At 42.0% G+C, this 25,527-nt stretch overlaps 1 protein-coding gene and 1 pseudogene across 1 annotated transcript in view; one reads left to right on the forward strand and one right to left on the reverse strand.

Annotated features, from left to right (window-relative positions):
- Nucleotides 1-2,099: 2,099 nt before the first annotated feature.
- On the reverse strand, nt 2,100-16,198 carry LOC141107221 (3-galactosyl-N-acetylglucosaminide 4-alpha-L-fucosyltransferase FUT3-like; annotated as a pseudogene).
- A 6,964-nt stretch (nt 16,199-23,162) lies between these two features.
- RSPH6A (radial spoke head 6 homolog A) overlaps nt 23,163-25,527 on the forward strand; it is a 32,520-nt gene continuing 30,155 nt past the window's right edge. Inside the window, exon 1 of the mRNA XM_073599032.1 lies at nt 23,163-23,358. Coding sequence (XP_073455133.1) covers nt 23,258-23,358 — 101 coding nt within the window. The 5' untranslated portion in view covers nt 23,163-23,257. The remainder of the gene's footprint in view (nt 23,359-25,527) is intronic.

Genomic DNA, 25,527 nt, shown 5'->3' on the forward strand with positions numbered 1-25,527 from the left:
TTCACAACCTCTCTAGAGTGTAAATTCATGATTTAATATGCATTGTGGTAAGGCAGCCCTTTTTATTTTGCCAACATGGCACACAACACACAAAAATCACATTGAGGCGCACTGGCAAGGTGTGTTGGAGTTCCATTCCATAAAAATGGCATCACAACGTGGATCATGAGTTACCGCAGGGTATCGCACATATAAGTGTGTTTCCAGTCTTTATGTTCTGGCTGTGTGCTTGTCGAACATAGATCACCCCCCTGCTGCCATTCACCAACTTTTTAAAAAGTTACAAGTATAGCCTGAATAGGTGATGTAAGTATATTCTGAATAAGCAGAGACACGGTGGTGACATTACTGGGGCTAAAATACGTTATGTAATGAAAACAGAAGGGTTTTAGTTAAAAGTTTAATTAGCATTTTAATTAGGGGGGACCAGAGAAGATAAAATATACGCAGACTACACCTCAGCTTCAAACATTATCTCAAATATTTTTTTTAAACTCTTTAAGTTTCAACATACTTCAAAAAGAACAGGAAAAACTGTTATGATCTAAATGCAACAGATATCCAAAGAAATAAATGTCAGATGTTGACAAGCATTTAATAAATGCCAGACTCTCCTGTAAGTTTGATCAGCGATATATGATTTGACATATAATGTGGCATACTGTATTATGACATTATCTTTAGCATGTTGCCAATGACAACCTCTTAAGAGGATGGTTTAACTTTGATTTATTTAATTTAAAAGTAAACCAATTTCAAGCCTTCAGAATTGCTTTTTATTTTAAATGAAATGAAGAAAGTTTAGATCCTCTGTTGGGTTTTATTGTCGTGTTTTTGGGCTAAGCTCACTTTTGGAGTATGTTACACATTACACCTGTATTTAGGGTGTAAAATGTATCATGCTCTAGCACCCACACCCCTTGATCCCCCCACCCTGTGACAGTGTTTCCTCACCCCGCATCCATTATCACATTCAAAACTGGCGCGGCTGTGCGGGGCTTTGCCTGAATAGCTATGTTATTCATTCACATGAAGAAACTACAAGTCCCGTCTTCCACCACAGTAGACATATCATAATTCCCAATGAACTGCAAGGGTGCTGATGAGCCTCCTCTTTGTCCACTCACACTTCCGCCAGCTTTCAAACAGAAAGACTATATGGAGCTATGGGCAAGAAAGCTAGAGGATGTATCTGCAGGAGCCTGGGATTGCACCCACGATCCGTTCATTTTTAATTTTTTTTTTGCAAAAATAATTGTAATTTTTTAATTTTTCCCCAAGCTGAATTTATACTTTAAAAATATTCCTTTGATTTCCTGTACTTTATGACACCCACCACCTGAACAGGAATTTAGGAGATTCCCTCAACTAGGAAAACAAAAGCAATCAAAAGTTCTAGACCCTTCCTGACATCTATGTTATTATAGTTTTCTGTGTACCCATTGGGAATATTTATCACCACTTCCTGCTCTATTTGATATCTGTGTAATAGACAAAAAATGTATAGGAAATCTTTACAATGGAGACAGGCAAGAACACCAAATGTGATATATCTGGGTAACTAATGGATTTCATTAAATGATTTGTAACAGCGCAGAACATGAAAGGTGCAGTTGTTAGTTATAGCAAAACTTTAGTGTTTGCTATAATGCAACATCTTAATTTTCCAAACTAGGTTAAGTTACACAGAAACAAAGGTAACAAACTTAAATAGACTCTGTCATCTGGGAATTAAAAACCTGCAGTAGGTAGAAAACATAGACACATAGGGTGCCTACAAATACCCTTCAGCAGTCTCCCAAACCCTTTTATGATGGCTGAATGCCAGGAAGTTCTGACAAGAAAACCTTCACTGTTTTTTTAAGTGCGAATCTTGTCCAAGCTTTCCTTCCTCTCACACAATCCTATTGACCAGCAAAGTGCCCATGATAGTGGTGTGCCAATAGAAATGTGGGTGTCAAGACTTAGTAGCAAGTTCTGACAGTACCCAGCTGTGTTAGAACTTTGCCTATCCAAATGGTCCACCATTTGGTTGGGCCTGCAGTTTTCCCCCATGACAGAGTCTGTTTAAATACCTTATATATCTTAATTTTCTCTGGTTATTTTTCATACACATTAGTGCCCTCTAAGAACCACTTTTCCAAACTAGGAATGATTTGGTAATCTGGAGCTTGCCTTAATGCCCTACATGCTTTGCAATAGTGATTGTCCCACCCAGTTTCCCTTCTTACTCGATAAAATGACCTCCAGTTGAAATAATTCTTGTATCTTTCATCATCGTTGTCCAACTGAAAAAGGTAATCTGCTAGATCCTTTGCACTTGGAAAATCATCAACATGAATAAAAGCTTCCCCAGGAAGGAATCTCTCATAGTTTTTCCTAGTTGTCCCTAACACAACAGGTACAGCCCAGGAGTCGAAAGCATTTGACCACAGCTTCTCAGTTATATAATCCTTATAAATGGAGTTTTCAAAGGCCAGGTAAAACTTGTACTGAGAGATGGTTGTATAAAAATCATCCCAAGATAACTCCATGTGGTTCTTTCCATAAACGTCAATTGGAATGTACATTTTCAGCTCATCATAATACTCATTACGCCGTACGCCTGGATACCATTTACTGACCACCCAAGCGACCAATTTAGACTTTGCTGGGATAGTAAAACTTTGAGGCTCTCTCAAAGCTTCAATACGGCCATAAGGTCTATAGACATCAGAGTCCTGGCGGAATGTCATGGTCATATTGAACTTATTGTCTAAGAAGTGGAGATTTTTAATGATCAAAGGGGGTTCCATGTTGAACCAAACCCAGCGCTGGTGATGAGGCCTTGGATCCCAAGGCAAATTTTTTTCATACATGATATCTACATGGTGCATGACCACAGCATCGGCTGTGTTGTAGAGGCTTCGGTCCGCGGTTAGTTTGCAGCCAGAGATGCCATAAACACTTAAACAAGTATTTAACGGAAATGTTTCCCCAAAAGGCCAAACCCAAACAAGAATAAGGAGATCTTTCTCTTTATTGTGCACTGAGATTGGGGAGTCATTTGGAAGTTTATCTGCTGTTGTGCGCATAATGTCTTTTTGTTTACATTCAAAGACCATGGAGAATCCTGCTCTTTGCCATGACCAGGTAAAGAAGATCACAAAGAAAAGTACTGGGACTATGATGATCAAGTTCTGATTACAAAATGGTTTCATTGCTGAGTTTATTCTGAAAAGAAATAAGCAAAGGAGATGTTAGATTCAGTAGTGTTGTTTCTGAAAAGCATTCTACTACTATACTGACTTTTTTTGGAAATGTATTTATATATAAAATTGTTGAATATTACATTTGTAATTATATTTTAGCACTTGTCTGTTAAAACATAAATCATGTGGGTTATTTTGCATATATTGTTAGGTGGCCACTAGAGTGTGAGCTTAGTAATATGTGTAAGAAAATCAGAGGATAGTCTATTGTCTTTCTGACTGTGTGCATACTGAGTTGGAAAGGCTATGCTATAACAGCAATTCTACCTACAACATAACTGCTGTACCTTCCTCATTTTTTCAATTATATAACCATTTTTTCCTATGGAATCCCTTAGTTGACAGACCAAATAACTGCTGGAATTACTCCAACCAGAATATAATCCTATAGTCTACCAGAATGTGGTTCACAAAAAGTTCATGAATGAGTGCCGTGGGGTTGCTGGAAAAATAGTTTTCCTTTTTTATTTCTTTATTGATTTATTTTTTATTCATCCCCACTTACACTGAATAAAGAAACCTAATGATATATAAATATAAATAAGAGTAAAACATAAATTAGCAATTAAATCTAGGAAAGCATATACTGCTTTGGACAATTTTAATTGAATATTTTATTTTGAAAGTGTGTTACTTCATAAACCATTATATATATATATTCTTTATTTGTTAATTTATTATTTAATATGTTTAATCCAATGTGGATAAAAAAAAAATAAGCACTTGCTGACCTCTGTAGCTGAAGACACTCTGAAGTAATAAATTCACAATTTTCATAGCAAAATCACTCAAGTCAAGGTACAAGAGGGAGTGGGGTGAGCTAAGCTGTCAAGAAACCAACTAAAACTCAACATCAGAGCTTCTCTTGTGAAGTGTATCAGTGTAACATTGGCAGTAAATTTAACTCTATAGGTAGCTTCTATCGCTTTTAAAAAGATGGTAATGTGGAGATAACGGACAGGCTGGGGGACTAGATTCAGACACGGTGCATTAACATATAATGAGGGGTAATTTAGTAAGACTAAAGCAGACAGAAACTGCAACAGTTGTGCATGGCAGCCACTTAGCTACTAGCTTTAATTTTTAAACCTAACTGAGCAATTCAGAAGCTTGGAAGCTGATCAGTTAATATACACAGCTGCCCCAGATTCTGTTTGCTCCAGTTTTAGTAAATTCACCCAATCTTTAAAGTGTCACTACAGGTAGAACTTTTTTTTTTTCATTTTTGATAGAGTAAGGGAAAGTTGCAATCCCTGTTAGCTTTTTTTTTTTTTTTTCTTTTGCCATCTGTGTCCCATTGCAGAAATTCTTATCCCATAGCCAAAACAGGAAGTGATAGAAAATCCCTCCAAAGCGAGGGAATCCCAGTGTGTCACTAAAGTCACCAGAGCTAGTGTTCCCATTGAAAAATGTCCCCTTTATTCCTGTTCTGATGTCAACCCACAGTTTTGGATTTTCTTTTACTTTCACTTTCAATAATAACAGTAAACTGGAACGGTAGAAAGGGTGAATCTCTCTAATGCGGGCACAGACAGCAATAAAACTTTGCAGGTGTACTAATCTCTCTCCACTCTATCCAAAACTAAAAACTCATTTAACTCCTTGTTAAGACAGACAGTCCTGCACACCTAGTTGACAAATGATAATTAAATCTGTCAGCACAGTAAAGACAGTTTTAATTAGAGCAAACATAACTCTCCTGATCCCTCTTAAACATTAGATAGCTAGGTAGAACTGAATAGGATTTACATAATGTTTAATCTCACAGTTTTCAGAAAAGAGCATTTTAACCACTTTCCACTCAGCCTATTGTCAAAAGATGGCTGGGCGGGACCTTTGTTGTGCTGGGTGGACACAGCCAATGACTGATCAGTGTACTGGCCTGTGACCAGTCAAAGAAGATAACATCACAATTGTAAACAATCAATGGCTTTGATTCATAACATTCATTGTGTACAATTGTGTTGCCAACTGTGATTGGTCACAGTGATCACATGGTACAGACAGGGTCAATCACAGCCCATCTGTACCATTTGATTAGCTGTGGCCAATCACAGCTAACCACAATAGTAAAAATATAATGAATCTATTTCATTCAGTAAAAATGCTTGCTTATGCCAGTGAAATTCATTGGTAAGAAGCAATCATAATGTGTAAAACAAATCCTGATCACTTCCCCAGAGTAGCACAGTGTTACAATGGCAATATTGTATTGTATTGCTCTGGTCAAAGTGTTTAAAAAAAAATCATAAAAAAAGAAAAGAAAATCTAAAAAACTGAAAAAAATATAAACTTTTTATATGATGATGCTGCACTGCACTGATGACAGTATGTGAAAAAACAAATGTATTTCATAATTTTCCAAAAAATTGTGGCAAAAAAAAAATACAACTTCCAAACACTTGCCTTGCCTTTTACTAAATACCTTGGACTGTCTACTTTCCAAAAAAGGGGTCATTTGGGGGTATTTGTACTGTCTTGGCGTTTTTGGGCCAAGAAATGAGATAGGCCGTCAGTACATCAGGATTGATCCATTTTCATATATACAGTCTATACTATAGTTTGTGGATTCTATAACTTTCCTACTGATTAAATAATAAACAGTGATTTGTGATTTGGGTTATTTTCACCAAAGGAATGTAGCAGAATACAGTTTGGCCTAAATTTATGAAGAAAGATTATTTGCAAACTTTTATAACAGAAACAAAGAAAAGCGCATTTTTTTAAATTTCGTTACATTTTTTTTTCAAAAAGTTTGGTCTTTTTTCGCTTTTTTAGCAAAAAATAAAAAACCTACTGGTGATTAAATACCACAAAAAGAAAGATCTGTTTGTGTGAAAAAATTATAAAAATTTCATATGGGTACAGTGTTGCATGACCACGCAAATGGCATTCAAATTGCAACAGCGAGGGGGGCGCATGCGCGGCAGCTCGTCGGATGGACGCTTAATCCGAGAGCTCCGCACCGCTCCAGCCACAAGACACCCTCCGGCGCCGCACACAGCGCAGAACCCCGGCTCATATCTACCCCTATGGCAAGAGCATACACCAGGGAGCCCCAGGATGGTGGGGATTTCGGCCAGGAGAGACTTGTCCATGGCTTTATCCTCCGGCCCGGGACCCGCGGCCTCAGCCAAGATGGCGCCGGCCGCGATTGCATGAGGTGGAGATCAGGAGACAGGGCAGGAAAGGAGGGACTCCTGTTCAGCCATGGAAGACAGCTCTGCAGGGTCGGCGGGCCCCACAGTAAGTGCACACTGTCATGGATATCTTTCTCCCACCTCCACTGAGTCCCTGAAAGGCAGGACCCTGGATGATATGGCCCTCTCCCTCTTGGAAGATTTCATGGCCACCCCAGAGGCAGGCACAGCATTCACACAGGGCCTTCCATCCTCACCACAGGACTTTTCTGCGATGATGACCATGTTTGCTACGATGCTATCCAGAGGTCTAATACAAACTGCCAACCAAATCACTAAAGCCATCCATGCTGACTTACAGCAATTGGGGGCACGAATCAAAACAATAGAAGCCAAAGCAGACCAAACTCTGACTAGGGTGAACCAGAACATGGCCAGAATTCAAGATTTACAAGACCAACTCGAGATTGCAATCTCTAAAATTGACGATCTCGAAAATCGTTCGAGAAGATATAATTTCCGCATTAGAGGAGTCCCTGAATCCCTTAAAGACACTGACCACATTGTGCGATCATTTATCAAGGAACTGATCCCCAACATCCCAGACCACTGCCTTGAAATGGATCGCGCTCACAGAGCTCTACAACCCCCTCACCAAGATGGCCTCCTGAGAGACATCATAGTAAAACCTCATTTTTACAAAGTGAAGGAGGAGGTGATGCAACGTTCACGTGCTGAAGGGGCACTAATGTTCCAAGGCCATCCCATACAAGTCTTTGCGGACCTATCCCCACTTACCATACAAAAAAGAAGATCGCTCAAATCTCTCCTGTTGGTGCTTAACCAGAAAGCGATCACCTACAGATGGTCCTTTCCCTTTCGCCTATCTTTCGCTTTCAACAATAAATCATACGGCTTCTCATCATTCCTGGTGGGGGAAAAGCTTTTGTTCCAGCTGGGTCTCATCTCGCAAGAACCAGAATCTGCGCCTTCAGGCAGAGGGCCCAACTCTTCTTCCAAGAGACCACCACCATCCAGCCCCATCGCCCCTATGTGGCAGAAACACCTGTCTAAGAAATCCAAGGAATCCAGGCCTCCCTAACTGCAGCTTAAGGACAGGGTTCCTTTCGGACTTGTTTTCCATCTTACTTGATCCATCCGGATCCTCTGAGGAACTCATTTTCTCCATGACCTGATGGCTGCGCTAGACGTAGCACCTCTTTGCCCGACTACATAGTCGGGAGGTTTTTCTTTTGGAACGTTTGCTCCTGATTATAAACATTTTGTATTTTTTTTTATTTCTTCTCTTTTTGACTCCTTAAGTTTTAACCATGAAACTGTTCTTGTTCTGGTTGCATTCTGGAAAATTCTTAGTTTAATAGTTTTTTTTTCTTCTGTTGCAACATATATAGACACCTACATAAATGTACGACACAATATTGTGCTCGGCATTCCTTATATAATCAGCTTAAACATATAATAGTAGTCCATAATCTAGGACAGTATTTTCTCCCCCACACAGTATGCTTAAATTATTCTTGATCCCTTCCAGAATGTGGTGGGCCCCCCTCCAACTCCTGGGTCTTCCCAAAATGGCCCCTGTTTTAAGGGTCATGGACGGCTCAGCAGCTCGGGTGGTTTGCTCACTACGAGTACATTGTTAGGGGCCCTGCCCACATACACTAAAATGTTTACGTGCTGGGAGGCGGCCGGAGCGGATGTCATGCGCCTCCACTTGTCTCTGACTGGGAAGAGTATTTATCTCTCTTCTCAGGCGGTGACTGTTTACCCCCCTAGTTTTTAGGGGGGGTTGTTTTTCTTTATTTGTTTTTGTTTAAGACGAAAGAATGTTGGTGTGTGAGAATGGGTTCTCACATGCTACTTGGGTTTGGGTAATTTTATCCCATTGGTTATGTATTGTTAACATGTTTTCTACTTCTTGCTTCTGCTTAGATGGTTCTCATCTTCTTCTTTATCCTTCGCTCTTTCTCCTCTCTTCCCTCGAAGGTCACCTAGAAGTCCATTCACTACCAGATCGAAGATGTTCGGGTGCCTACCACAAGGTAAGTCCCACTCGGTTATGGTACATGCCTCCTCTCTGATCCATGCACGTAAATGATACAAAACCTCCTCTAATACGCATAGTATCACATAATGTTCAAGGCATTAATTCCCCTATAAAAAGAAGAAAACGCTTTGAACTATATCAATCCCAAAAATCCGATATTCTTTTGCTCCAGGAGACCCACTTCCCTAGACCCTATAACCCTTCTTTTCTCCACCAACACTTCCCCCAATTTTTCCTCTCCAATGCGGAGAACAAAACAAAAGGGGTAGCCATTTGTTTTCCCAAACACTTAAATTTCGCTATGTCACATGTATTTAGGGACCCATCAGGCAGATACATTCTGGTTAAGGGCACCATCGATGGAACACTATATTCTTTTGTCTCATACTACTCATAAGATGCAAGACAAATTCTTTGCCTCAATCATGCAGTCCCTTTCTTCTCAACTAGAGGGAATCATCATTCTGGGAGGAAACTCGAATATAGCGTTCGATCTGGCGCTAGAGAAATCAGGAAACGGCCGACCCCGTTCTAGACACCCCCCCAAACATAGTCTAAAAATTGCCAAACTCCTCTTTGACTCAGGACTAGTTGATATTTGGAGGAAACTCAACCCACGCACCAAAGACTATACGCACTTCTCTGCCCCGCACCAGACCTATGCCAGGATAGATCATGTTTTCCTTCAAGCGACACACATTCCCCTAGCGGTAAAATCCTTGATCAAAGAATCACCTATCTCGGACCACTCCATGGTCATTCTCACAATACGCCAAGCCAATAACACCCAAAAGGAATTCAAATGGCGGCTTAATGAATCGTTATTAAGTAATCCAGTGCAATGCACCATGCTAGCAAAGGAACTCAATGATTACTTTCACACAAATGACACAGATGATTTCCCCGGCTACTCTTTGGGCTGCCCACAAAGCAGTAATTCGGGGCAAACTCATTCAACTTTCTTCCCACATTAAAAAAGAACACAGAGCCGAGATTGAGAATCTTACGACAGAATATCAGGAGTCTTATAAGCGTAACAAACGTGAACACACTCAGTCATCTCAACAAAAACAAGAAGCAGATAGGTTGAGGCTCAACCTGGCCCTCACTACGGAGGCTGAGAAGCACCTCCCTTGGACAGGGGCTAGGTTTTATCTTCAAAAAGATAAGATCGGTTCCAAATTAGCCGCCAAGCTCTCTCCCAAACCTCGTCAGTTGGCTTTTCCCAAAATTCGATTACAGTCAGGCACACTCACACAAAATCCTCAAAGCATTATAGAATGTTTCCATGACTTCTATGCTTCCCTTTATAGGAAAAACGAATTAAGTCCAAACTCCTCCCCTGAAGAATTTCTTGACTCCATCTCACTCCCCAAACTTTCAAGGGACCACATTGATTTATTAGAACAACCCATTACCTCCAAGGAAATCTGTGATACCATCAAATATCTTAAACAGGGATCCGCCCCAGGTCCGGATGGATTCTCGGTGGGCTATTACAAGAAATTCTCTAACATCCTGTCCCCTTACCTGGCCAGGTTCTTTAATTTCCTTCAAAAAGGTTCTCCCCTGGATAAATCCCTGAACTTAGCATATGTTTCAGTTATACCCAAACCGGGAAAAGACCCCTCTCTTCCTAGCAACTATCGCCCGATCTCTCTGATCAATAATGATCTCAAATTACTAACAAAAATTTTAGCAAACCATTTGTCCTCATTCGTAGCTCAGTATGTTCACCAAGACCAAGCAGGATTTATCCTGGGGAGACAGGGCCCTGACCAGGTGAGAAGGGCGATTGATGTAGAGTCCCTCTTAAGATCACAGTGGGACAAGGGTTCCCCTCAGGAGGGACTTTTGCTTTCCATTGATCTACAAAAAGCATCTGACACAGTCACATGGCCATATATTTTTGGGGTTCTGAAGAGATGGGGTTTCGGCCCTATCTTCCTAGGTACTCTACAATCCCTCTACTCTACTCCAAGCTCCCAGGGGAAATTGCAGAGCAGATATTCGGACACATTCCCAATAGAAAAAGGCACAAGGCAAGGATGCCCTTTATCGCCCCTGATTTTCGCAATTGTCATACGTACCATCCAGATATCAGAGGAGTCACTTGCGGTCCGCAAGAACATAAATGTGCTTTATTCGCAGATGATCTACTTCTCTTCATCACATCACTCCTTATTTCCACCCCTAATATTATTAAGCTCCTAGAGCAGTTTGGGAATGCCTCGGGTCTCCGTGTCAATGTCTCCAAATCTGCTGCCCTAAACATCTCAGTACCCCCAGACCTCCTTAAATGCCTACAGATACATTTTCCTTTCACTTGGTGTTCCTCACATATTCCTTACCTAGGCATCAACCTAACTTCTTCATACGAAACATTATTCGTTGCCAGCTATTCCCTGATGTTCAAAAAACTGGCAGACATTTCCATGTGGTCAAAACATGATCTATCCTGGCTGAGTGAACTCCATAAAAAATGACCCTGCTTCCTCGTCTCCTGTACCTCTTCCGTTTGCTTCCTATCCCACTGAAAAAAGCGCAACTCATGCGATTCCAATCCTCCATCCTGAAATTCGTCTGGGGTTCCAAAGGTAGAAGGTGCTCCAAGGAAACACTTTATAGACTAAAAACCCAAGGTGGACTTGCTCTTCCTAACGTTTGGTGGTATTACCAGGCAGCGCAAATCGCCCAAATCTCCATAGCATACTCCAGGGGCCCAAAACCAGATTGGATACGGATGGAAAGGCAAGCAACCTCACGACACACAATAGATTTCTTGCTCTGGGCTCCTCCCCGCCTTAGACCGGCAATATTAGCCCCAACACTCTCTCACTCGATGTCCTTGTGGGACGCTTCCCTAACATCACACATTCGCCCTCTCACCCACCTATTTAACAACCCAGAATTTCCCCCAGGCCAAAACATACTTGCTTTCAAATGGTGGCTTGCTAAAGGCCTATACCGAATTGGATACTTTGTAAATGCCAATGGGCCCCTCACTATCGGAATTTGCAAAAATAAATTAGAAATGCCTGACTCGGAAAGATATAAATTGTTACAAATTATCCTCTTCCTTCGTACCAAATGGCCTGATACCTCTCAACCCCTTACTCTAACTGCCTATGAGATATGGTGTTCCGACATAAAGGATATGGGCGGTATCTCCATTATCTACACCTTGCTTGCCAGTAGTATCAACAAACCTCCCTACGCCCTAAGGTGGGAACAAGACCTGGCAATTGAGTGGGACTTGAATGACTGGTATCGAGGCTTTCACAGATCATTCAAGGGCATCCTGAACATCTCTCTTATGGAAGCTAGTATTAAAATTATCACGCGTTGGTACAGAGTGCCTACCACCCTGGCCAAAATATTTCCAGATTCATCCCCATTATGTTTCAGAGGATGTGGTCATGAGGGATCATTGTTCCATGTTTGGTGGACGTGCCCACGACTCCGGAGCTTCTGGAACAGTTTTTTTCACATAGCACGGACAATCACGGGAATGGATATCCCACAGACTCCAGAAATAGCACTTCTCAACGCCCAAGTAGATAACATTCCCAGACACAAACAATCCTTGATCTTTTATATGCTCTTGGGTGCCAAAATTACTATTGCCAGGCATTGGAAAAGACACTCTGTGCCAATAATTGCGATGAAACGTAAGATATCCTGGATCATGGCCCAGGAGAAGATTGTTAGCAAATTGCTTGACAAAACCCACAAATTTGATTTTATTTGGGAGACCTGGGCTACATACGTAGGGGTTCCAATACTTCCAGTTTAGCGGATATCCCTGAATAATCCAACATACTCTAGGTGACCTTCCTTCCCTTTCCTGCTACTGTCACTATTTCTCTTTTTGTTGCTCACTTTTCTTTTTCTTCTAATTCCTTTCCCTCTCACTTCTCTTCCCTCTTCTTCATAACTTGGCGATGGAGTACCACCACTGTTACGCTAGATACAGGGGCAAGTTGGCCGAGTTTAGGTATTGTCTCTCTTTCTTCCATCAAATTTAACTGCACTTTTGAATGCATAGGCTGAGGCTCGAATGTGTGGACCCTGGAGTCTTCCATCCAATCACATTCCGAACTAAGTAATTAATTCATGACTTCGTTTTGCGCCATGACTGTCATTATGAAACTGAAAAGGGCAGACCAGGGTAGACAAGATTTACCAATTCCTGTGACCAATATATAATCCAGAGGCTTCATCCGGGTAGGTCATCTCCACAGAGAGTTCCCCATGGGGTGGAGAAACGTCCTGTCCTGGATACTTAACAGTCTATTAAAACTCTAATTCCTCCTTGGCTCAATTACACAGGTATGTTTGCCCGCTGATATCAGTCAGTGAGTTCTGATGGTCTTGTCTCTCTGGTCTCCCTTGGACCCTGAATTTTACATTCATGGGGCTGCTTCATCTAATACCTCTACTATACTATGTTTAGTTCAAACACCTCTATATGTATTTACTGAATACCTGTATCAACTCGAATTTTCATCCGACAGAGTATATCAAACATTTTATGTAACCTGAAATATTGTTATATATAATTAAACCAATAAAAATATTAAATAATAAAAAAATTGTGAGCGGGTTAAAAATGTGAAAATCAATAAATAACTATGAAAAAAAAACAAAAAAAAAAACAAATTGCAACAGCGCTGAAAGCTGAAAATTAGCCTGAGCAGGAAGGGGGTGAAAGTACCCGGTATTAAAGTGGTTAAAAGGTAATTTTAAAATATTTTTCATATTATAATATGAAAATGGGCACATGTAACAAATGGGGTTACAGTGGAGTTTTCTCAAATTGGCTACAAAAGTGGAACTTCACCTAAAAAAAAAAAAAAAAAAAAAAAAAGGTAATTAAATACTTGTTTTAAAGCATATTTACAGCTTGTTAAGAATAAGTAAATACTTGAATGTTCATAGCCTGGCCATAGGTTCACTTAAAGGGGAACTGCAGTCTGCTCAAATAATTTGTAATAAAAACATATTTGCCATTCTGAAGCTTCCCTCCAACCACTTTGCATATTATTTTATATATACTGTGATTCTGTACTTGCCAAATATGCTACAGAAATCTCCCTCCACTGGGTTTGGCTGCAATCATTTTAATTGTGGGCAGCTGAAGCTGCTGCCTGTTCACTTCCTGGATTTACACAGACACACAGAGGCACACCTCCAGCTCTGCAGCTCTGATTGGCCCTCTTATGACTCATCCCCCTCCCTTCCAGGCAAACTCTCACGAAAGTGAGAGAGAGAGCTGTGCATGATCTCAAACGCCTAGGCATTTTTCCAGACAAGAAACAGGAAGTGGGCTGTATAAGGTATCAACTGGCAGAAAGAAAATGTTTTACTATACAAAGTTAAAACAACAAGGGCAGAAGATTTAATAGATGGAAAGTTGAAAAAATAACTGAAGTTCCGCTTTAAACCTTCTACACACCATTCGTTTTTTCCGTTCAACTCGCTGGCAAGAAACTGGCAGCTCCGGTTGGAGCCCCTGAACTAAAAATCCGATGTTAGTACAGCAATCCCCCCTACTGAGTTGTGTTCTGACAGAGAGACGGCTACCCCCCCCCCCCCCCCCCCCTTTAGAACACTCTAGTCAGCGCTCTCAGTCATTGGCTGAGAGCGCTGATCAGGAGTCGGTTGGCTGCTGGTTTCCAGCATGCACGTCCAACAGCAACCATTCAGCCGGCTTCTGTCAGCTGGACTGAATTTCAGACAGTATTTATTGAACTGGCCTATCTCGCCAGACATTCGGACCGTGTGTACTAGGCTCACATTAACAGACCAATAGAGAGGTGGAGGGTTGGAGGGCTCATCTTATTAGTTGTAGTCAGTATTTGTATAATAGGGCATCCTAACATTTGAGGTTCCTAAGTAGTAGAAGATACTAAAGGTATGTGATGGCACCTTTGGCTGAGCATAACTAAATAATTTTCAGCAACATCTGATACAATATTTTTAATTCTTGTTGCTGAAACCTAGTCATGAATTATAACATAGACGTCTTTGAAGCATACAGTATGTTCCTTCATATTTGGATTAAAAACCACACAGCTTTAGGAAGCAGATATAAAAAAAAACACTTTTTGCTACATTTTAAGGGCTTTTAAAGGGTAACTCCACTTTCGTGGGGAAAAAAAAAATAATATAGCATATATAATTGCGACACAAGTCATATTGTAACTGAATGTTATTAAAATTTACCTTTCCTTTTCAATCTGCAGCCGCTGTAATTTTCTGAAAATGCAATGTAATATGGCTACCTAGAGGTGTTCTGTACACAGAATGTATACTGAACAGACCCAGATACATAATTTCCTGCTTGTGTGATTGGCTCAGTGAGTTTCCCAGAAGTCTGCACTAAGATACAAGTCTTTGTTCTCCAGGAACAAAAATGTCATTTTTGGTGAGATAGTCCCAATAGGAAATTATGGCTAAAGGGATGCAGACCCAGCAGCTTTGCTCATTAAAGCTCTGCAGGTGCCACAGATGATTGATAATGATGAAACCACTGCCATTAGATTCATTTTTCCACATGGGCACAGAGAAACGCACAGGGATTTCTTCAGGATAACAAAAGGTAGGAATCTGCAACAAAGGTGGTTAAAATCCTTGCAATGTACATACCTGTAGATCACCCAGAGGGGAATGTTTTTTTTCACAAAAAAAAGTGGAGTTATGCTTTAATATTTTTTGTAGCCAGGTTTTCTTCTTCAGTAAGTAAACTGATAAATTGTCAAACAGAGAAATCAAATTGTGCTCAAAACAAAAAGTCTACAGATAATATAAAACTTTGAAAACTTGAGCACATTTTATAAATCAGAGAAATCCTATGAGAAAATAAATGTCACTGTAACAACGTACTAATAAAAGTAGATAAGTACTAGGCAAAGCTTATGTCATCAGCATTTTTTAACAAGTGCAAGGTTGAAAAAGAAAACAGAATAAAATAGAAAATATGATATAATACAATTATAATATATGTGTGTGTGTGTGTGTGTGTGTGTGTATGTGTGTATATTATTAATAAATGAATAAAATGTAAAAAAAACCCTGTGAAACTTCCACCTTAAAGGATAGCAATTGGGGCAAAGCTTATGTTGTTGAAATTTTACAAATAGGTGCAAGGGTGAAAATTAAAACAGAATAAAATAGAAAATATACCATAATATATTATATCAATAACCATATTAATAGTATAATTTAATAATAAATGGGTCCCTGTGAAACTTCCATCATAAAGGATAGTAAATGGGTAAAGGACAGTAGCTGTATTTGTGTGCTTGTTGAAAAAAATGTTCATAATACTTGTTAATTTGCATTTTTTGTTATTTTAAAATATATTAAGTTTAATACAAATTAAAAAGAAAATTTAAAAAAAAATCCTGGTAAATATAATAAGACTGCAACCCTGGGAGATTTTTTTTTAAATGCAGGGTTGTGGGATAAAGTGAGATTTGCTACAAATGTTGAATCATGCAGAAAAAAATGAAAGACCAGAAACCCCTACTGCAACACATTGGATGTTTGAGCAAACGTCATGTTACCTGATGTCACTAGGCTTTAGAATATCATATTATTGCTTACTTCTTTTGGAAGAACCTTCTCATGACAGCGGTAGAGGAAGAAGACATGCAACGACCATCAAAAAGCTTTGTGTAGGAAGCATCCTCTAAACATGATTATGTACCGTACCTTCTCCCTGTCAACTTCATTATATACAAATGTCCTTCTACAGTTTTGATGACTTGCGGATGACTTGGGAGAAGCTTCTGTTTGTGTAGTATTGGCATTGTAAAGCCTTAATATCCCTGTCATCAAAGACTTCAAAGTGACACAAACATTCATCAGGAATCCACAGCCAAACAAAGCCACAAGCTTCCCTCCCATGCCTAAGGTCAATTAATGGTATATAATATAGCTCTTTATGTGTTCTGAAGATTTAAGTGTTTTTTTTTTTCTTATTCTAAAAGTACTACATGAAATTCCACCATTAACGAGGTTGTAAACCTCTGAAAATATCCCCCCCCCCAAAAAAAAAAACTTGCAAGACAAAGGTATAATGAGCTAGTATGCATCGCATACTAGCTCGTTATGAAATACTTACCTTAAAACAAATCTGTTGCAGTGGTCCCCACACACACCACTGTCACGGCCGACACCTTTCCCGGAGCTTCTTCCAGGTTCACAGGCTCTGGCGCTGTGATTGGCCAAAGCCGCAATGACATCACTCCCGCGCATGCGTGCGGGAGCCGCCGTTTACGACACGGGCTCAGAATGAGATGGCACACGTGAGCCGTTCCTTCAGAGCGCATGCGCCAGTGATGTCTCTGGTTGCATGCACTGGAAATATCTCCTAAACTGTACAGGTTTAAGAGATATTTTCAATACCTATAGGTAAGTTTACTTCCTCTTTAACCACTTAAGGACCAAGCCTCTTTCTGAGATTTGTTGGTTACAAGTTAAAAACTGTTTTTTTTTTGCTAGAAAACTACTTAGAAACCCCAAACATTATACATTTTTTTTCCAACACCCTAGAGAATAAAATGGCGGTCGTTGCAATACTTTCTGTCACACCGTATTTGCGCAGCGGTCTTACAAGTGCACTTTTTTTGGAAAAAATACACTTTTTTGAATTAAAAAATAAGACAACAGTAAAGTTATCCCAATTTTGTTTTATATTGTGAAAGATAAATTGATACCCAACATGTCATGCTTCAAAATTGCGCCCGCTCGTGGAATGGTGACAAACTTTTACCCTTAAAAATCTCCATAGGTGACGTTTAAAAAATTCTACAGGTTGCATGTTTTGAGTTACAGAGGGGGTCTGGGGCTAGAATTATTGCTCCCGCTCTGCCGATCGCGGTGATACCTCACATGTGTGCTCGTCGGGACAGGGCATGTTTAAAAAAAATTTTTTTTTTTTATTTATTTTACCTTTTATTTTTTATTTTTACACAGTTTAAAAAAAAAATTGTCACTTTTATTCCTATTACAAGGGATGTAAACATCCCTTGTAATAGAAAAAAGCATGACAGGACCTCTTCAATATAAGATCTGGGGTCAAAAAAGACCTCAAATCTTATATTTACACTAAAATGCAATAAAAAAAAAAAAATTGTCATTTAAAAAAAATTTTTTTAAAAAATGACCCTTTAAGAGCTGTGGGCAGAAGTGAAGTTATGACGTCGCTTCTGCCCTGCAGTGTCATGGAGACGGGTGGGGGCTATCTTCCCCTCACTCGTCTCCATGCACAGCAAGTGACAAGACGCCATCGCCTCCGCCGCTGCCGACCACTCCATTGAGTGGTGGAGTGCACCGGATCGCGGCAGGGGGGGGCCTCTCCCGCCACCGATAAAAGTGATCTAGCAGCAAATCTGCCACAGAGACCACTTTTATCTTGTAGCGGACCGCCCGCTGAAAGGGAGGATACCGGAGTTATGGCAGCTAGCTGCTGCCATATCAACGATATCCTCCTTCAAACAGCTGACATAAACCTGCGGCGGGCGGTCCGTAAGTGGTTAAAGCATATGTCAAGGAAAAAAAAAAACGCTTCGTACATCTCTAGAATACATGCACATCTCCCGATGTTTTATGCCCTGAAACACAATGCAAGTACAAAAAAATGCCAGAAACATAGTATGTTCCTGCCTTCTTCTTTGGCATGAAACACATAGGGGTTGATTTACTTAAACTGGTGCAGATCTGCAAAGAAACCAAATATTTTTCCTCTTTCTTTCTCTCTCCCCATCCTTCTTTCTCTTCTTCTCCCTCTCATCTCATGTTTTGCTTATTTCTTCTATATTTCCTGTATTTGCTTCCTTAGCGGTCCCAGATGTGGTTTTACGCTTCTTCTTGGTTATCTAAATGAGAAAAAAGCTCAGGTGTGAAAATAAGGATCTGACTGGTTGTTACTGTTAAGTTTTTATTTACAGTGGTGCATATACTAAGTGTTGTATTGTCTTGAACTGTGGTTTTAAGTTGGCCATCCATTACGGACTGCCCCAAGTCTTATTCTTTGCAACCCTGTAATTTGTTGTGTAAGTTCTTTAAAGAAAGAATTTAAAAAAGTGACTGACTACCATGCACAGCTGCACCAGATTTTGCACTCTCCAGTTTTAGTAAATTAACCCCAGTGTATTTTCAGTTCCAAATTTCTATGCACACATTTTCAGCCCTGCCTACTACACTGATGGATCACAAATAGCACAGACCATTTCTTATCTCTTCTACCCCTCTTCTCTATAACCCCTCCTTTTGCAGAGGCAGCGAGCACAGAATGTTATCAACTCACAAGATTTCTGGCAAAATCAACAGATATTTTTTGCACTTACTGAACGGATATAACAAAATACATTCAATGGTATATTTAACAGACCACGTGGAAGCTAATAAATTAAGTCTATTGTCAGGGTTTACATACCAAGTAAAAAATATATAATACAGTGCTGCCAGGATTGTAGTACACTGAAGTTCTTCAAAATTCCAAACAAAAAAAGCTTCCAATTTGTCATGAGGAAATTATTTTAACATGATGAGCGCTATATAAATTTTATTTAACCACTTGCTGCCCGCCCATCATCAAATGACGAAGGGACAGTGCTGCTCTCGTTCTGGGTGGACGTCATATGATGGTGCCCCGGAATGGCCGCCGTCGCATGCCCGCGGAGGGCTAGCAGCGATCGTGGCCGCGCTGCGGGCGGTCCAATCGCAGCTGGTCACATGTGAATACGGAAGTGCTGTGAATCGGCTCTCCTCGCCTCACACTGACAGAGTGTGTGGCGAGGAGTGCCGATCAGTGGCATATCCTCGCAGGGGAGACCTGGGCAGGTAATCAGAGCACTGATCATCAGTGCCCTGCTTACAGGAAAGCTTCATCAGTGCCACAAATCAGTGCCCATAAGTGCCACCAATCAGTGCCCATCAGTGCCTGCTCATCAGTGCTGCCCATCAATGCCCATCAGTGCTGCCTATCCATGACACCTATCAGTGCCTACCAGTGCTGCCCATCAGTGCCAATCATTGCCGCCTATCAGTGCCCACCGGTGCCACCTATCAGTGCCCACCAGTGCTTATCAGTGCTGCATATCAGTGCCACCTATCAGTGCCCATCAGTGCAGCAAATTAGTGCCTCTTAATCAGTGCCCATAAGTGCCGCCTCATCAGTGCCGCCTCATCAGTGCCACCTCATCAGTGCCCATCAGTGCAGCCTTATCAGCGCACATCAGTGAAGGAGAAAAAAATGACTTATTTACAAAAATTTATTTAATTTTCAGTCTTTTTTCTTTTTTTTTTTTTATAAAAAAAAAATCCCAGCAGTGATCAAATACCACCAAAAGAAAGCTCTATTTGTGTGAAGAAAAAGATCAAAAATAATCATTTGGGTACAGTGTTGCATGACCGCGCAATTGTCATTCAAAGAGCGACAGCTCCTGGCAGTGTTTTATTTTTCTGACTATAAACACCCCTGCCTCTAAACTCCTCTAAGGCCCCTTTCACATGGATGGATCGATCAGGTCTGTCTGAAAAACTGACATCCAAAAACTGATCGGCCTGGATTGGACCATCCATTGCTTTCTATGGTGCGGCGGATGTCAACAGACATGTGTCCATTGGCATCTGGCGACATCTGATGTGATCCTGTGCACTAAAAACAGGTGAATGGGGATCCGTTCCCCATCCGCCTGGAAGATGGAATGACAGTCAGATGGAAACAGACAGTCCGTTTCCATCCAACAGCCCATTGAGGAAAGTAGAGCGGACACGGACCTGTTATCCGCCTGCTCAGCGGGGATCAGCGGAAAGATCCCCTGCCGACACCAGTGTGAAAGGGGCCTAAAAGCCACAAAGGCTAACATGCAGGCTTGGAGGCTTATCCTTTTTATTCCTTATAATATTCTTTTTCTGTAACTCTTATGATTCACTCACAAGTTGAGGTGAGCTGTGTTAAGGCAGTCAATTCATTTTGAATAGGGGTGCCAATGCATTGGTAAACATACCTGCACCATTTTCTTCAATGCAGTGCGGCACATTGTACAAGTGGATGTTGGTGTGCTAAAATGCCATAAAAGTGCATTTTTGTGGTGAGCTAGTACCTGCATTTCAGCTCCGTTTACATAGTTACATAGTAGGTGAAGTTGAAAAAAGACAGAAGTCCATCAAGATCAACCTATGTGTGTGATTTTATGTCATTATCACATTGTATATCCCTGTATGTTGTGGTCGTTCAGGTGCTTATCTAATAGTTTTTTTAAACTATCGATGCTCCCCGCTGAGACCACCGCCTGTGGAAGGGAATTCCACATCCTTGCCACTCTTATGCCCTGTACACACGATTGCACATTCTGACAACAAACTCCATCAGATTTTTTCCGACGGATGTTGGCTCAAACTTGTCTTGCATACACATGGTCACACAAAGTTGGTCGGAAATTCTGAACGCCAAGAACGCGGTGACATACAACACGTACGACAAGCCGAGAAAAATGAAGTTCAATAGCCAGTGCGGCTCTTCTGCTTGATTCTGAGCATGCGTGGTACTTTGTGCGTTGGAATTGTGTACACACGATCGGAATTTTGTTGCCGGAAAATTTTAGATCCAGCTCTCAAACTTTGTGTTTCGGAAATTCCGATGAAAAAAAGTCCGATGGAGCCCACACACAGTCGGAATTTCCGACAACAAGCTCAGATCGCACATTTTCCGTCGGAAAGTCCGACCGTGTGTACACGGCATTACAGTAAAGAACCCTCTACGCAGTTTAAGGTTAAACCTCTTTTCTTCTAATTTTAGTGTCTTATTAAATTCCCTTACGCTGAAAAGTTTTATCCCTATTGTGGGGTCACCAGTACGGTATTTGTATATTGAAATCATATCCCCTCTCAATCGTCTCTTCTATAGAGAGAATAAGTTCAGTGCTTGCAACCTTTCCTCGTAACTAATATCCTCCAGACCCTTTATTAGCTTTGTTGCCCTTCTCTGGACTCTCCCCAGTTCCAGCACTTCCTTCCTGAGGACTGGTGCCCAGAACTGGAGGGCATACTCCAGGTGCGGCCGGACCAGAGTCTTCTAGAGCGGGAGAATTATCGTTTTAGCTCTGGAGTTGATCCCCTTTTTAATGCAAGCCAATATTCTGTTTGCTTTGCTTGCAGCAGCTTGGCATTGCAAATTCAGTGTCTTTGTATTCCCCTTATGTTTCCTGTTAGTGTGATTTATACTGAAACTAATTGACCTGTGATCGCTGTTTCCTAAATTGCCCCGTATTTCCACATCCGTGATCAGGTTTGTATTGTTGGTAATCAGTAGATCTAGTAATGCTTTGTTTCTAGTTGGTGCATTTACAAGACATTTTGAAACTGGCGCGCCTTAGCTGAATGTGCGGTTCCTTCATCCCAGTCTATGTCTGGATAATTAAAGTTCCCCATTATGATGACACTTCCCATCCTTGCCATTAATCCAAATTGTGATAGGAGGTCCGTCTCTCCCTCCTCCCTCTGGTTAGGGAGCCTATAGCATACTCCCAGTATTACTTTCCCCTTAGTTTCCTCCCTTTGTATCTCTTCCCATAAGGATTCCACCTCCTCCCTTGCTCCCTTAGAGCACTTTCACACTGGGGCATTGGGGGCCTTGGCGGTAAAGCGGTGCTATTTTTAGTGGCGATTTACCTTTGTTTTAGCACTGCTTTTCGGCCGCTAACAGGGCGCTTTTAACCACGCTAGCGGCCGAATAAAGGGTTAAAAGCACCCACACCCGCGGCGCTTTGGCAGCGCTGCCCATTGATTTCAATGGATAGGGGTGTTTTAGGAGCAGTGTATACACCGCTCCTAAAGCACTGCAAAGGTGCTGCTTGCAGGACTTTTTATAAGCTACTTTCACACTTTACAGGCGCTATAGTGCTAAAAATAGCGCCTGTAAAGAGCCTCTCCTCTCACTCCAGTGTGAATGCCTGAGGGCTTTCAAACAGGAGCGGTGTTCTGGCAGGACAGTAAAAAAAGTCCTGCAAGCTGTAACTTTGAGGCGTGTAGGAGCGGTGTTTACACTGCTCCTACTGCGCCCCTGCCCATTGATATCAATGGGCAGCGCCGCCGAAGAACCGGCAAAGTGCCGCTGCAGCAGTGCTTTGCGGGCGCATTTAACCCTTTTTGGCCATTAGCGGGGGTTAAAAGCGCCCTGTTAGCAGCCGAAAAGTGCCGCCAAAGCCTATGTCAGAGATAGGCTTGGACATGAAGGGGTTAACTGCTTATCAGGGCACATTATATTATATTATTTGCAGTGGAGTGACTGGGCACTTAAAAAAAAGTGCTGAAGCCATTAGATTGGCATGACAGCCAGGGAACTGGTACTTTGAAAAGGAAAGATCAGCAATCTGCCCTCAGCTTCCTCACTACAGGTTGCAGATACTCGAAGACACCAGCGCCACCTGCTGTCAGCTTATAATACTGCAGGTGATACTGAGAAACAAGTTGATGAAGCAGCGCCACCTGACGACAGCAGTGGATACTGCCGCTGTTACGTTAGATTCGTTGTAATGTAACGATAATCTGGCACCCCCCGTGTGGATATAATCGATACACCGGAAGGCTCCGCCTGTTTATCTTATCAACCTAGTTTACGCTAAACGGGGTGAAAAAATGTAGAACTCCCAGCATGCACCGTGTGTGGGGATGTAGACACGTGACGTAGAGCGTCGCTCGGTCTCCTAGCAATGGGGGAACGGCGTGGTTGCCTAGCAGCGGGGGACGCAGAGGGGAAGTGTGCTCAGACAGTGCGGTGAGAAATGTCGGAGAGTGTGGCTGAGATGACTCCGGATCCCCGGGAGCTGCAGATCCACAACGCCAAAGCTTACCTACAGCAAGCCGGCCCGAATGGGGTCAGCCTGTGAGTATGGAGGGGGGATAAAGAATCAGTCACAGCATTGCACTGTGTGTGTGATCATTATTAGAATCATAAACACCCGATCCAAAGACAATCCCGGTGTAATACAGGCTGAATCTGAAGATTATATAATATTTAGGCCCCATTCTCAACTGGGCATTCCAGGAACAAACACGGACATGCGTGTGTGGAAAACACGGGAAAAACGCATGTTGGTCATTAATTGTTAATGGCAGCCCAGATGTAGCGAGCAAATACAAAGCTCAACACCGGAAAGGGTCCCGGAGCTTGCTTCAGCATGTTCACAGCATGTAGGGCACCCCATTCATAGGAGTGCGCTGCCATATGCTGTCACGCAAAACACAGCAAGAAAAGCGTGAAAAATGCGACACGGCGATGTGTATGGGGAATTACAGGGAATATACACTATATTACCAAAAGTATTGGGACGTTTGCCTTTAGACCCCTTTCACACTGAGCCACAGCTGAGTTAGCGCCAGGGGCATTGATAGGTGGCAAAAAGACCAGGGGCTTCAGCCGAAGTCCAAGGCCGGCACGGGGGCTTCCTCTAGTGGCGCTGGGTTTTTTTGGTTGGGCGGAGGGGTTGTGTGGTTGTGTGGCGGGGGGTACGCTGACTTGCTGGTTGCTGCCTGGCTTACCAGTGTCCATCAATGCTGACCACTAAACTGACCTACCTACCTGACATACACTGACCTACCTGACACACACACTGACCTACCTGACATACACACACTGACCTACATACACTGACCTACCTGACATACACACACTGACCTACCTACCTGACATACACTGACCTACATACACTGACCTACCTCACATTCACTGACCTACATTCACTGACCTACCTGACATACACTGACCTACCTGACCCACATACACTGGCCTACCTGACATGCACTGACATACACTGACCTACATGCACTGACCTACCTGACATACACTGACCTACATACACTGACCTACCTGACATTATTATTATTATTATTATTATTATACAATATTTATATAGCGCCAACAGTTTACATAGCGCTTTACAACTTGAGGGTAGACAGTACAAATACAATACAATTTGATACAGTAGGAATCAGAGGGCCCTGCTCACTTAGAGCTTACAATCTAAGAGGGAAGGTTAAGAGATACAAGAGGTAATAGCTGTGGGTGATGTGCTGATTGAGAAGATAAATGTACAGTTGTTAGGTGGGGGCCAGATAGGCTTCTCTGAAGAGATGAGTTTTCAGGGATCGTCTGAAAGTGGATAAGGTAGGAGAAAATCGGACGGATTGGGGAAGAGCATTCCAGAGGATGGGGGAGGCTCTGGAGAAGTCCTGAAGGCGAGCATGGGATGAGGTGACAAGGGAGTTTGAGAGCAGGAGGTCTTGGGAGGAGCGAAGAGAACGATTAGGTTGGTATTTTGTGACTAGGTTAGAGATGTAGCTAGGGGCCAGGTTGTGGATGGCTTTGTAAGTTATAGTTAGTATCTTGAATTTAATTCGGTGACTGAGTGGCAGCCAATGGAGGGATTGGCAGAGGGGTGTGGCAGACGCTGAGCGGTTTGTGTGGTGGATGAGCCTGGCCGCAGCGTTCATGATGGACTGAAGTGGGGATAGCCTATTTAGAGGTAAACCAATGAGGAGGGAGTTGCAGTAGTCAAGGCGGGAGATGACCAGGGAGTGGATTAGAAGCTTTGTGGTGTCATTGGTTAGGAAGGGGCGTATCTTGGAGATGTTGCGAAGACAGAGGCGGCAAGCTTTGGATAGTGATAGAATGTGGGGTCGAAAGGTTAGTTCAGAGTCCAGGATTACACCTAGGACCTTGGCGTGGGGAGATGGGTTGATAGTTGAGCCGTTGATCTTGACAGGGAGATCAGGGGAAGTGGCACCTGAGGGAGGAAATATCATGAGCTCGGTTTTGGATAGGTTGAGTTTGAGAAAGTGATGTGACATCCAGGCTGATATGTCTGCTAATAAGTTGGTAATGCGTGAGGAGACAGATGGAGAGAGCTGGGGGGTGGAGAGATAGATTTGGGTGTCATCAGCGTAGAGATGATATTTAAAGCCGTGGGAGGCAATCAATTGACCCAGGGAGGTGGTGTAGATTGAGAAAAGGAGAGGTCCGAGAACAGAACCTTGGGGGACCCCGACGGAAAAA

The sequence above is a fragment of the Aquarana catesbeiana genome, linkage group LG09 (assembly GCF_042186555.1).
Source record: "Aquarana catesbeiana isolate 2022-GZ linkage group LG09, ASM4218655v1, whole genome shotgun sequence".
Classification (NCBI taxonomy): domain Eukaryota; kingdom Metazoa; phylum Chordata; class Amphibia; order Anura; family Ranidae; genus Aquarana; species Aquarana catesbeiana.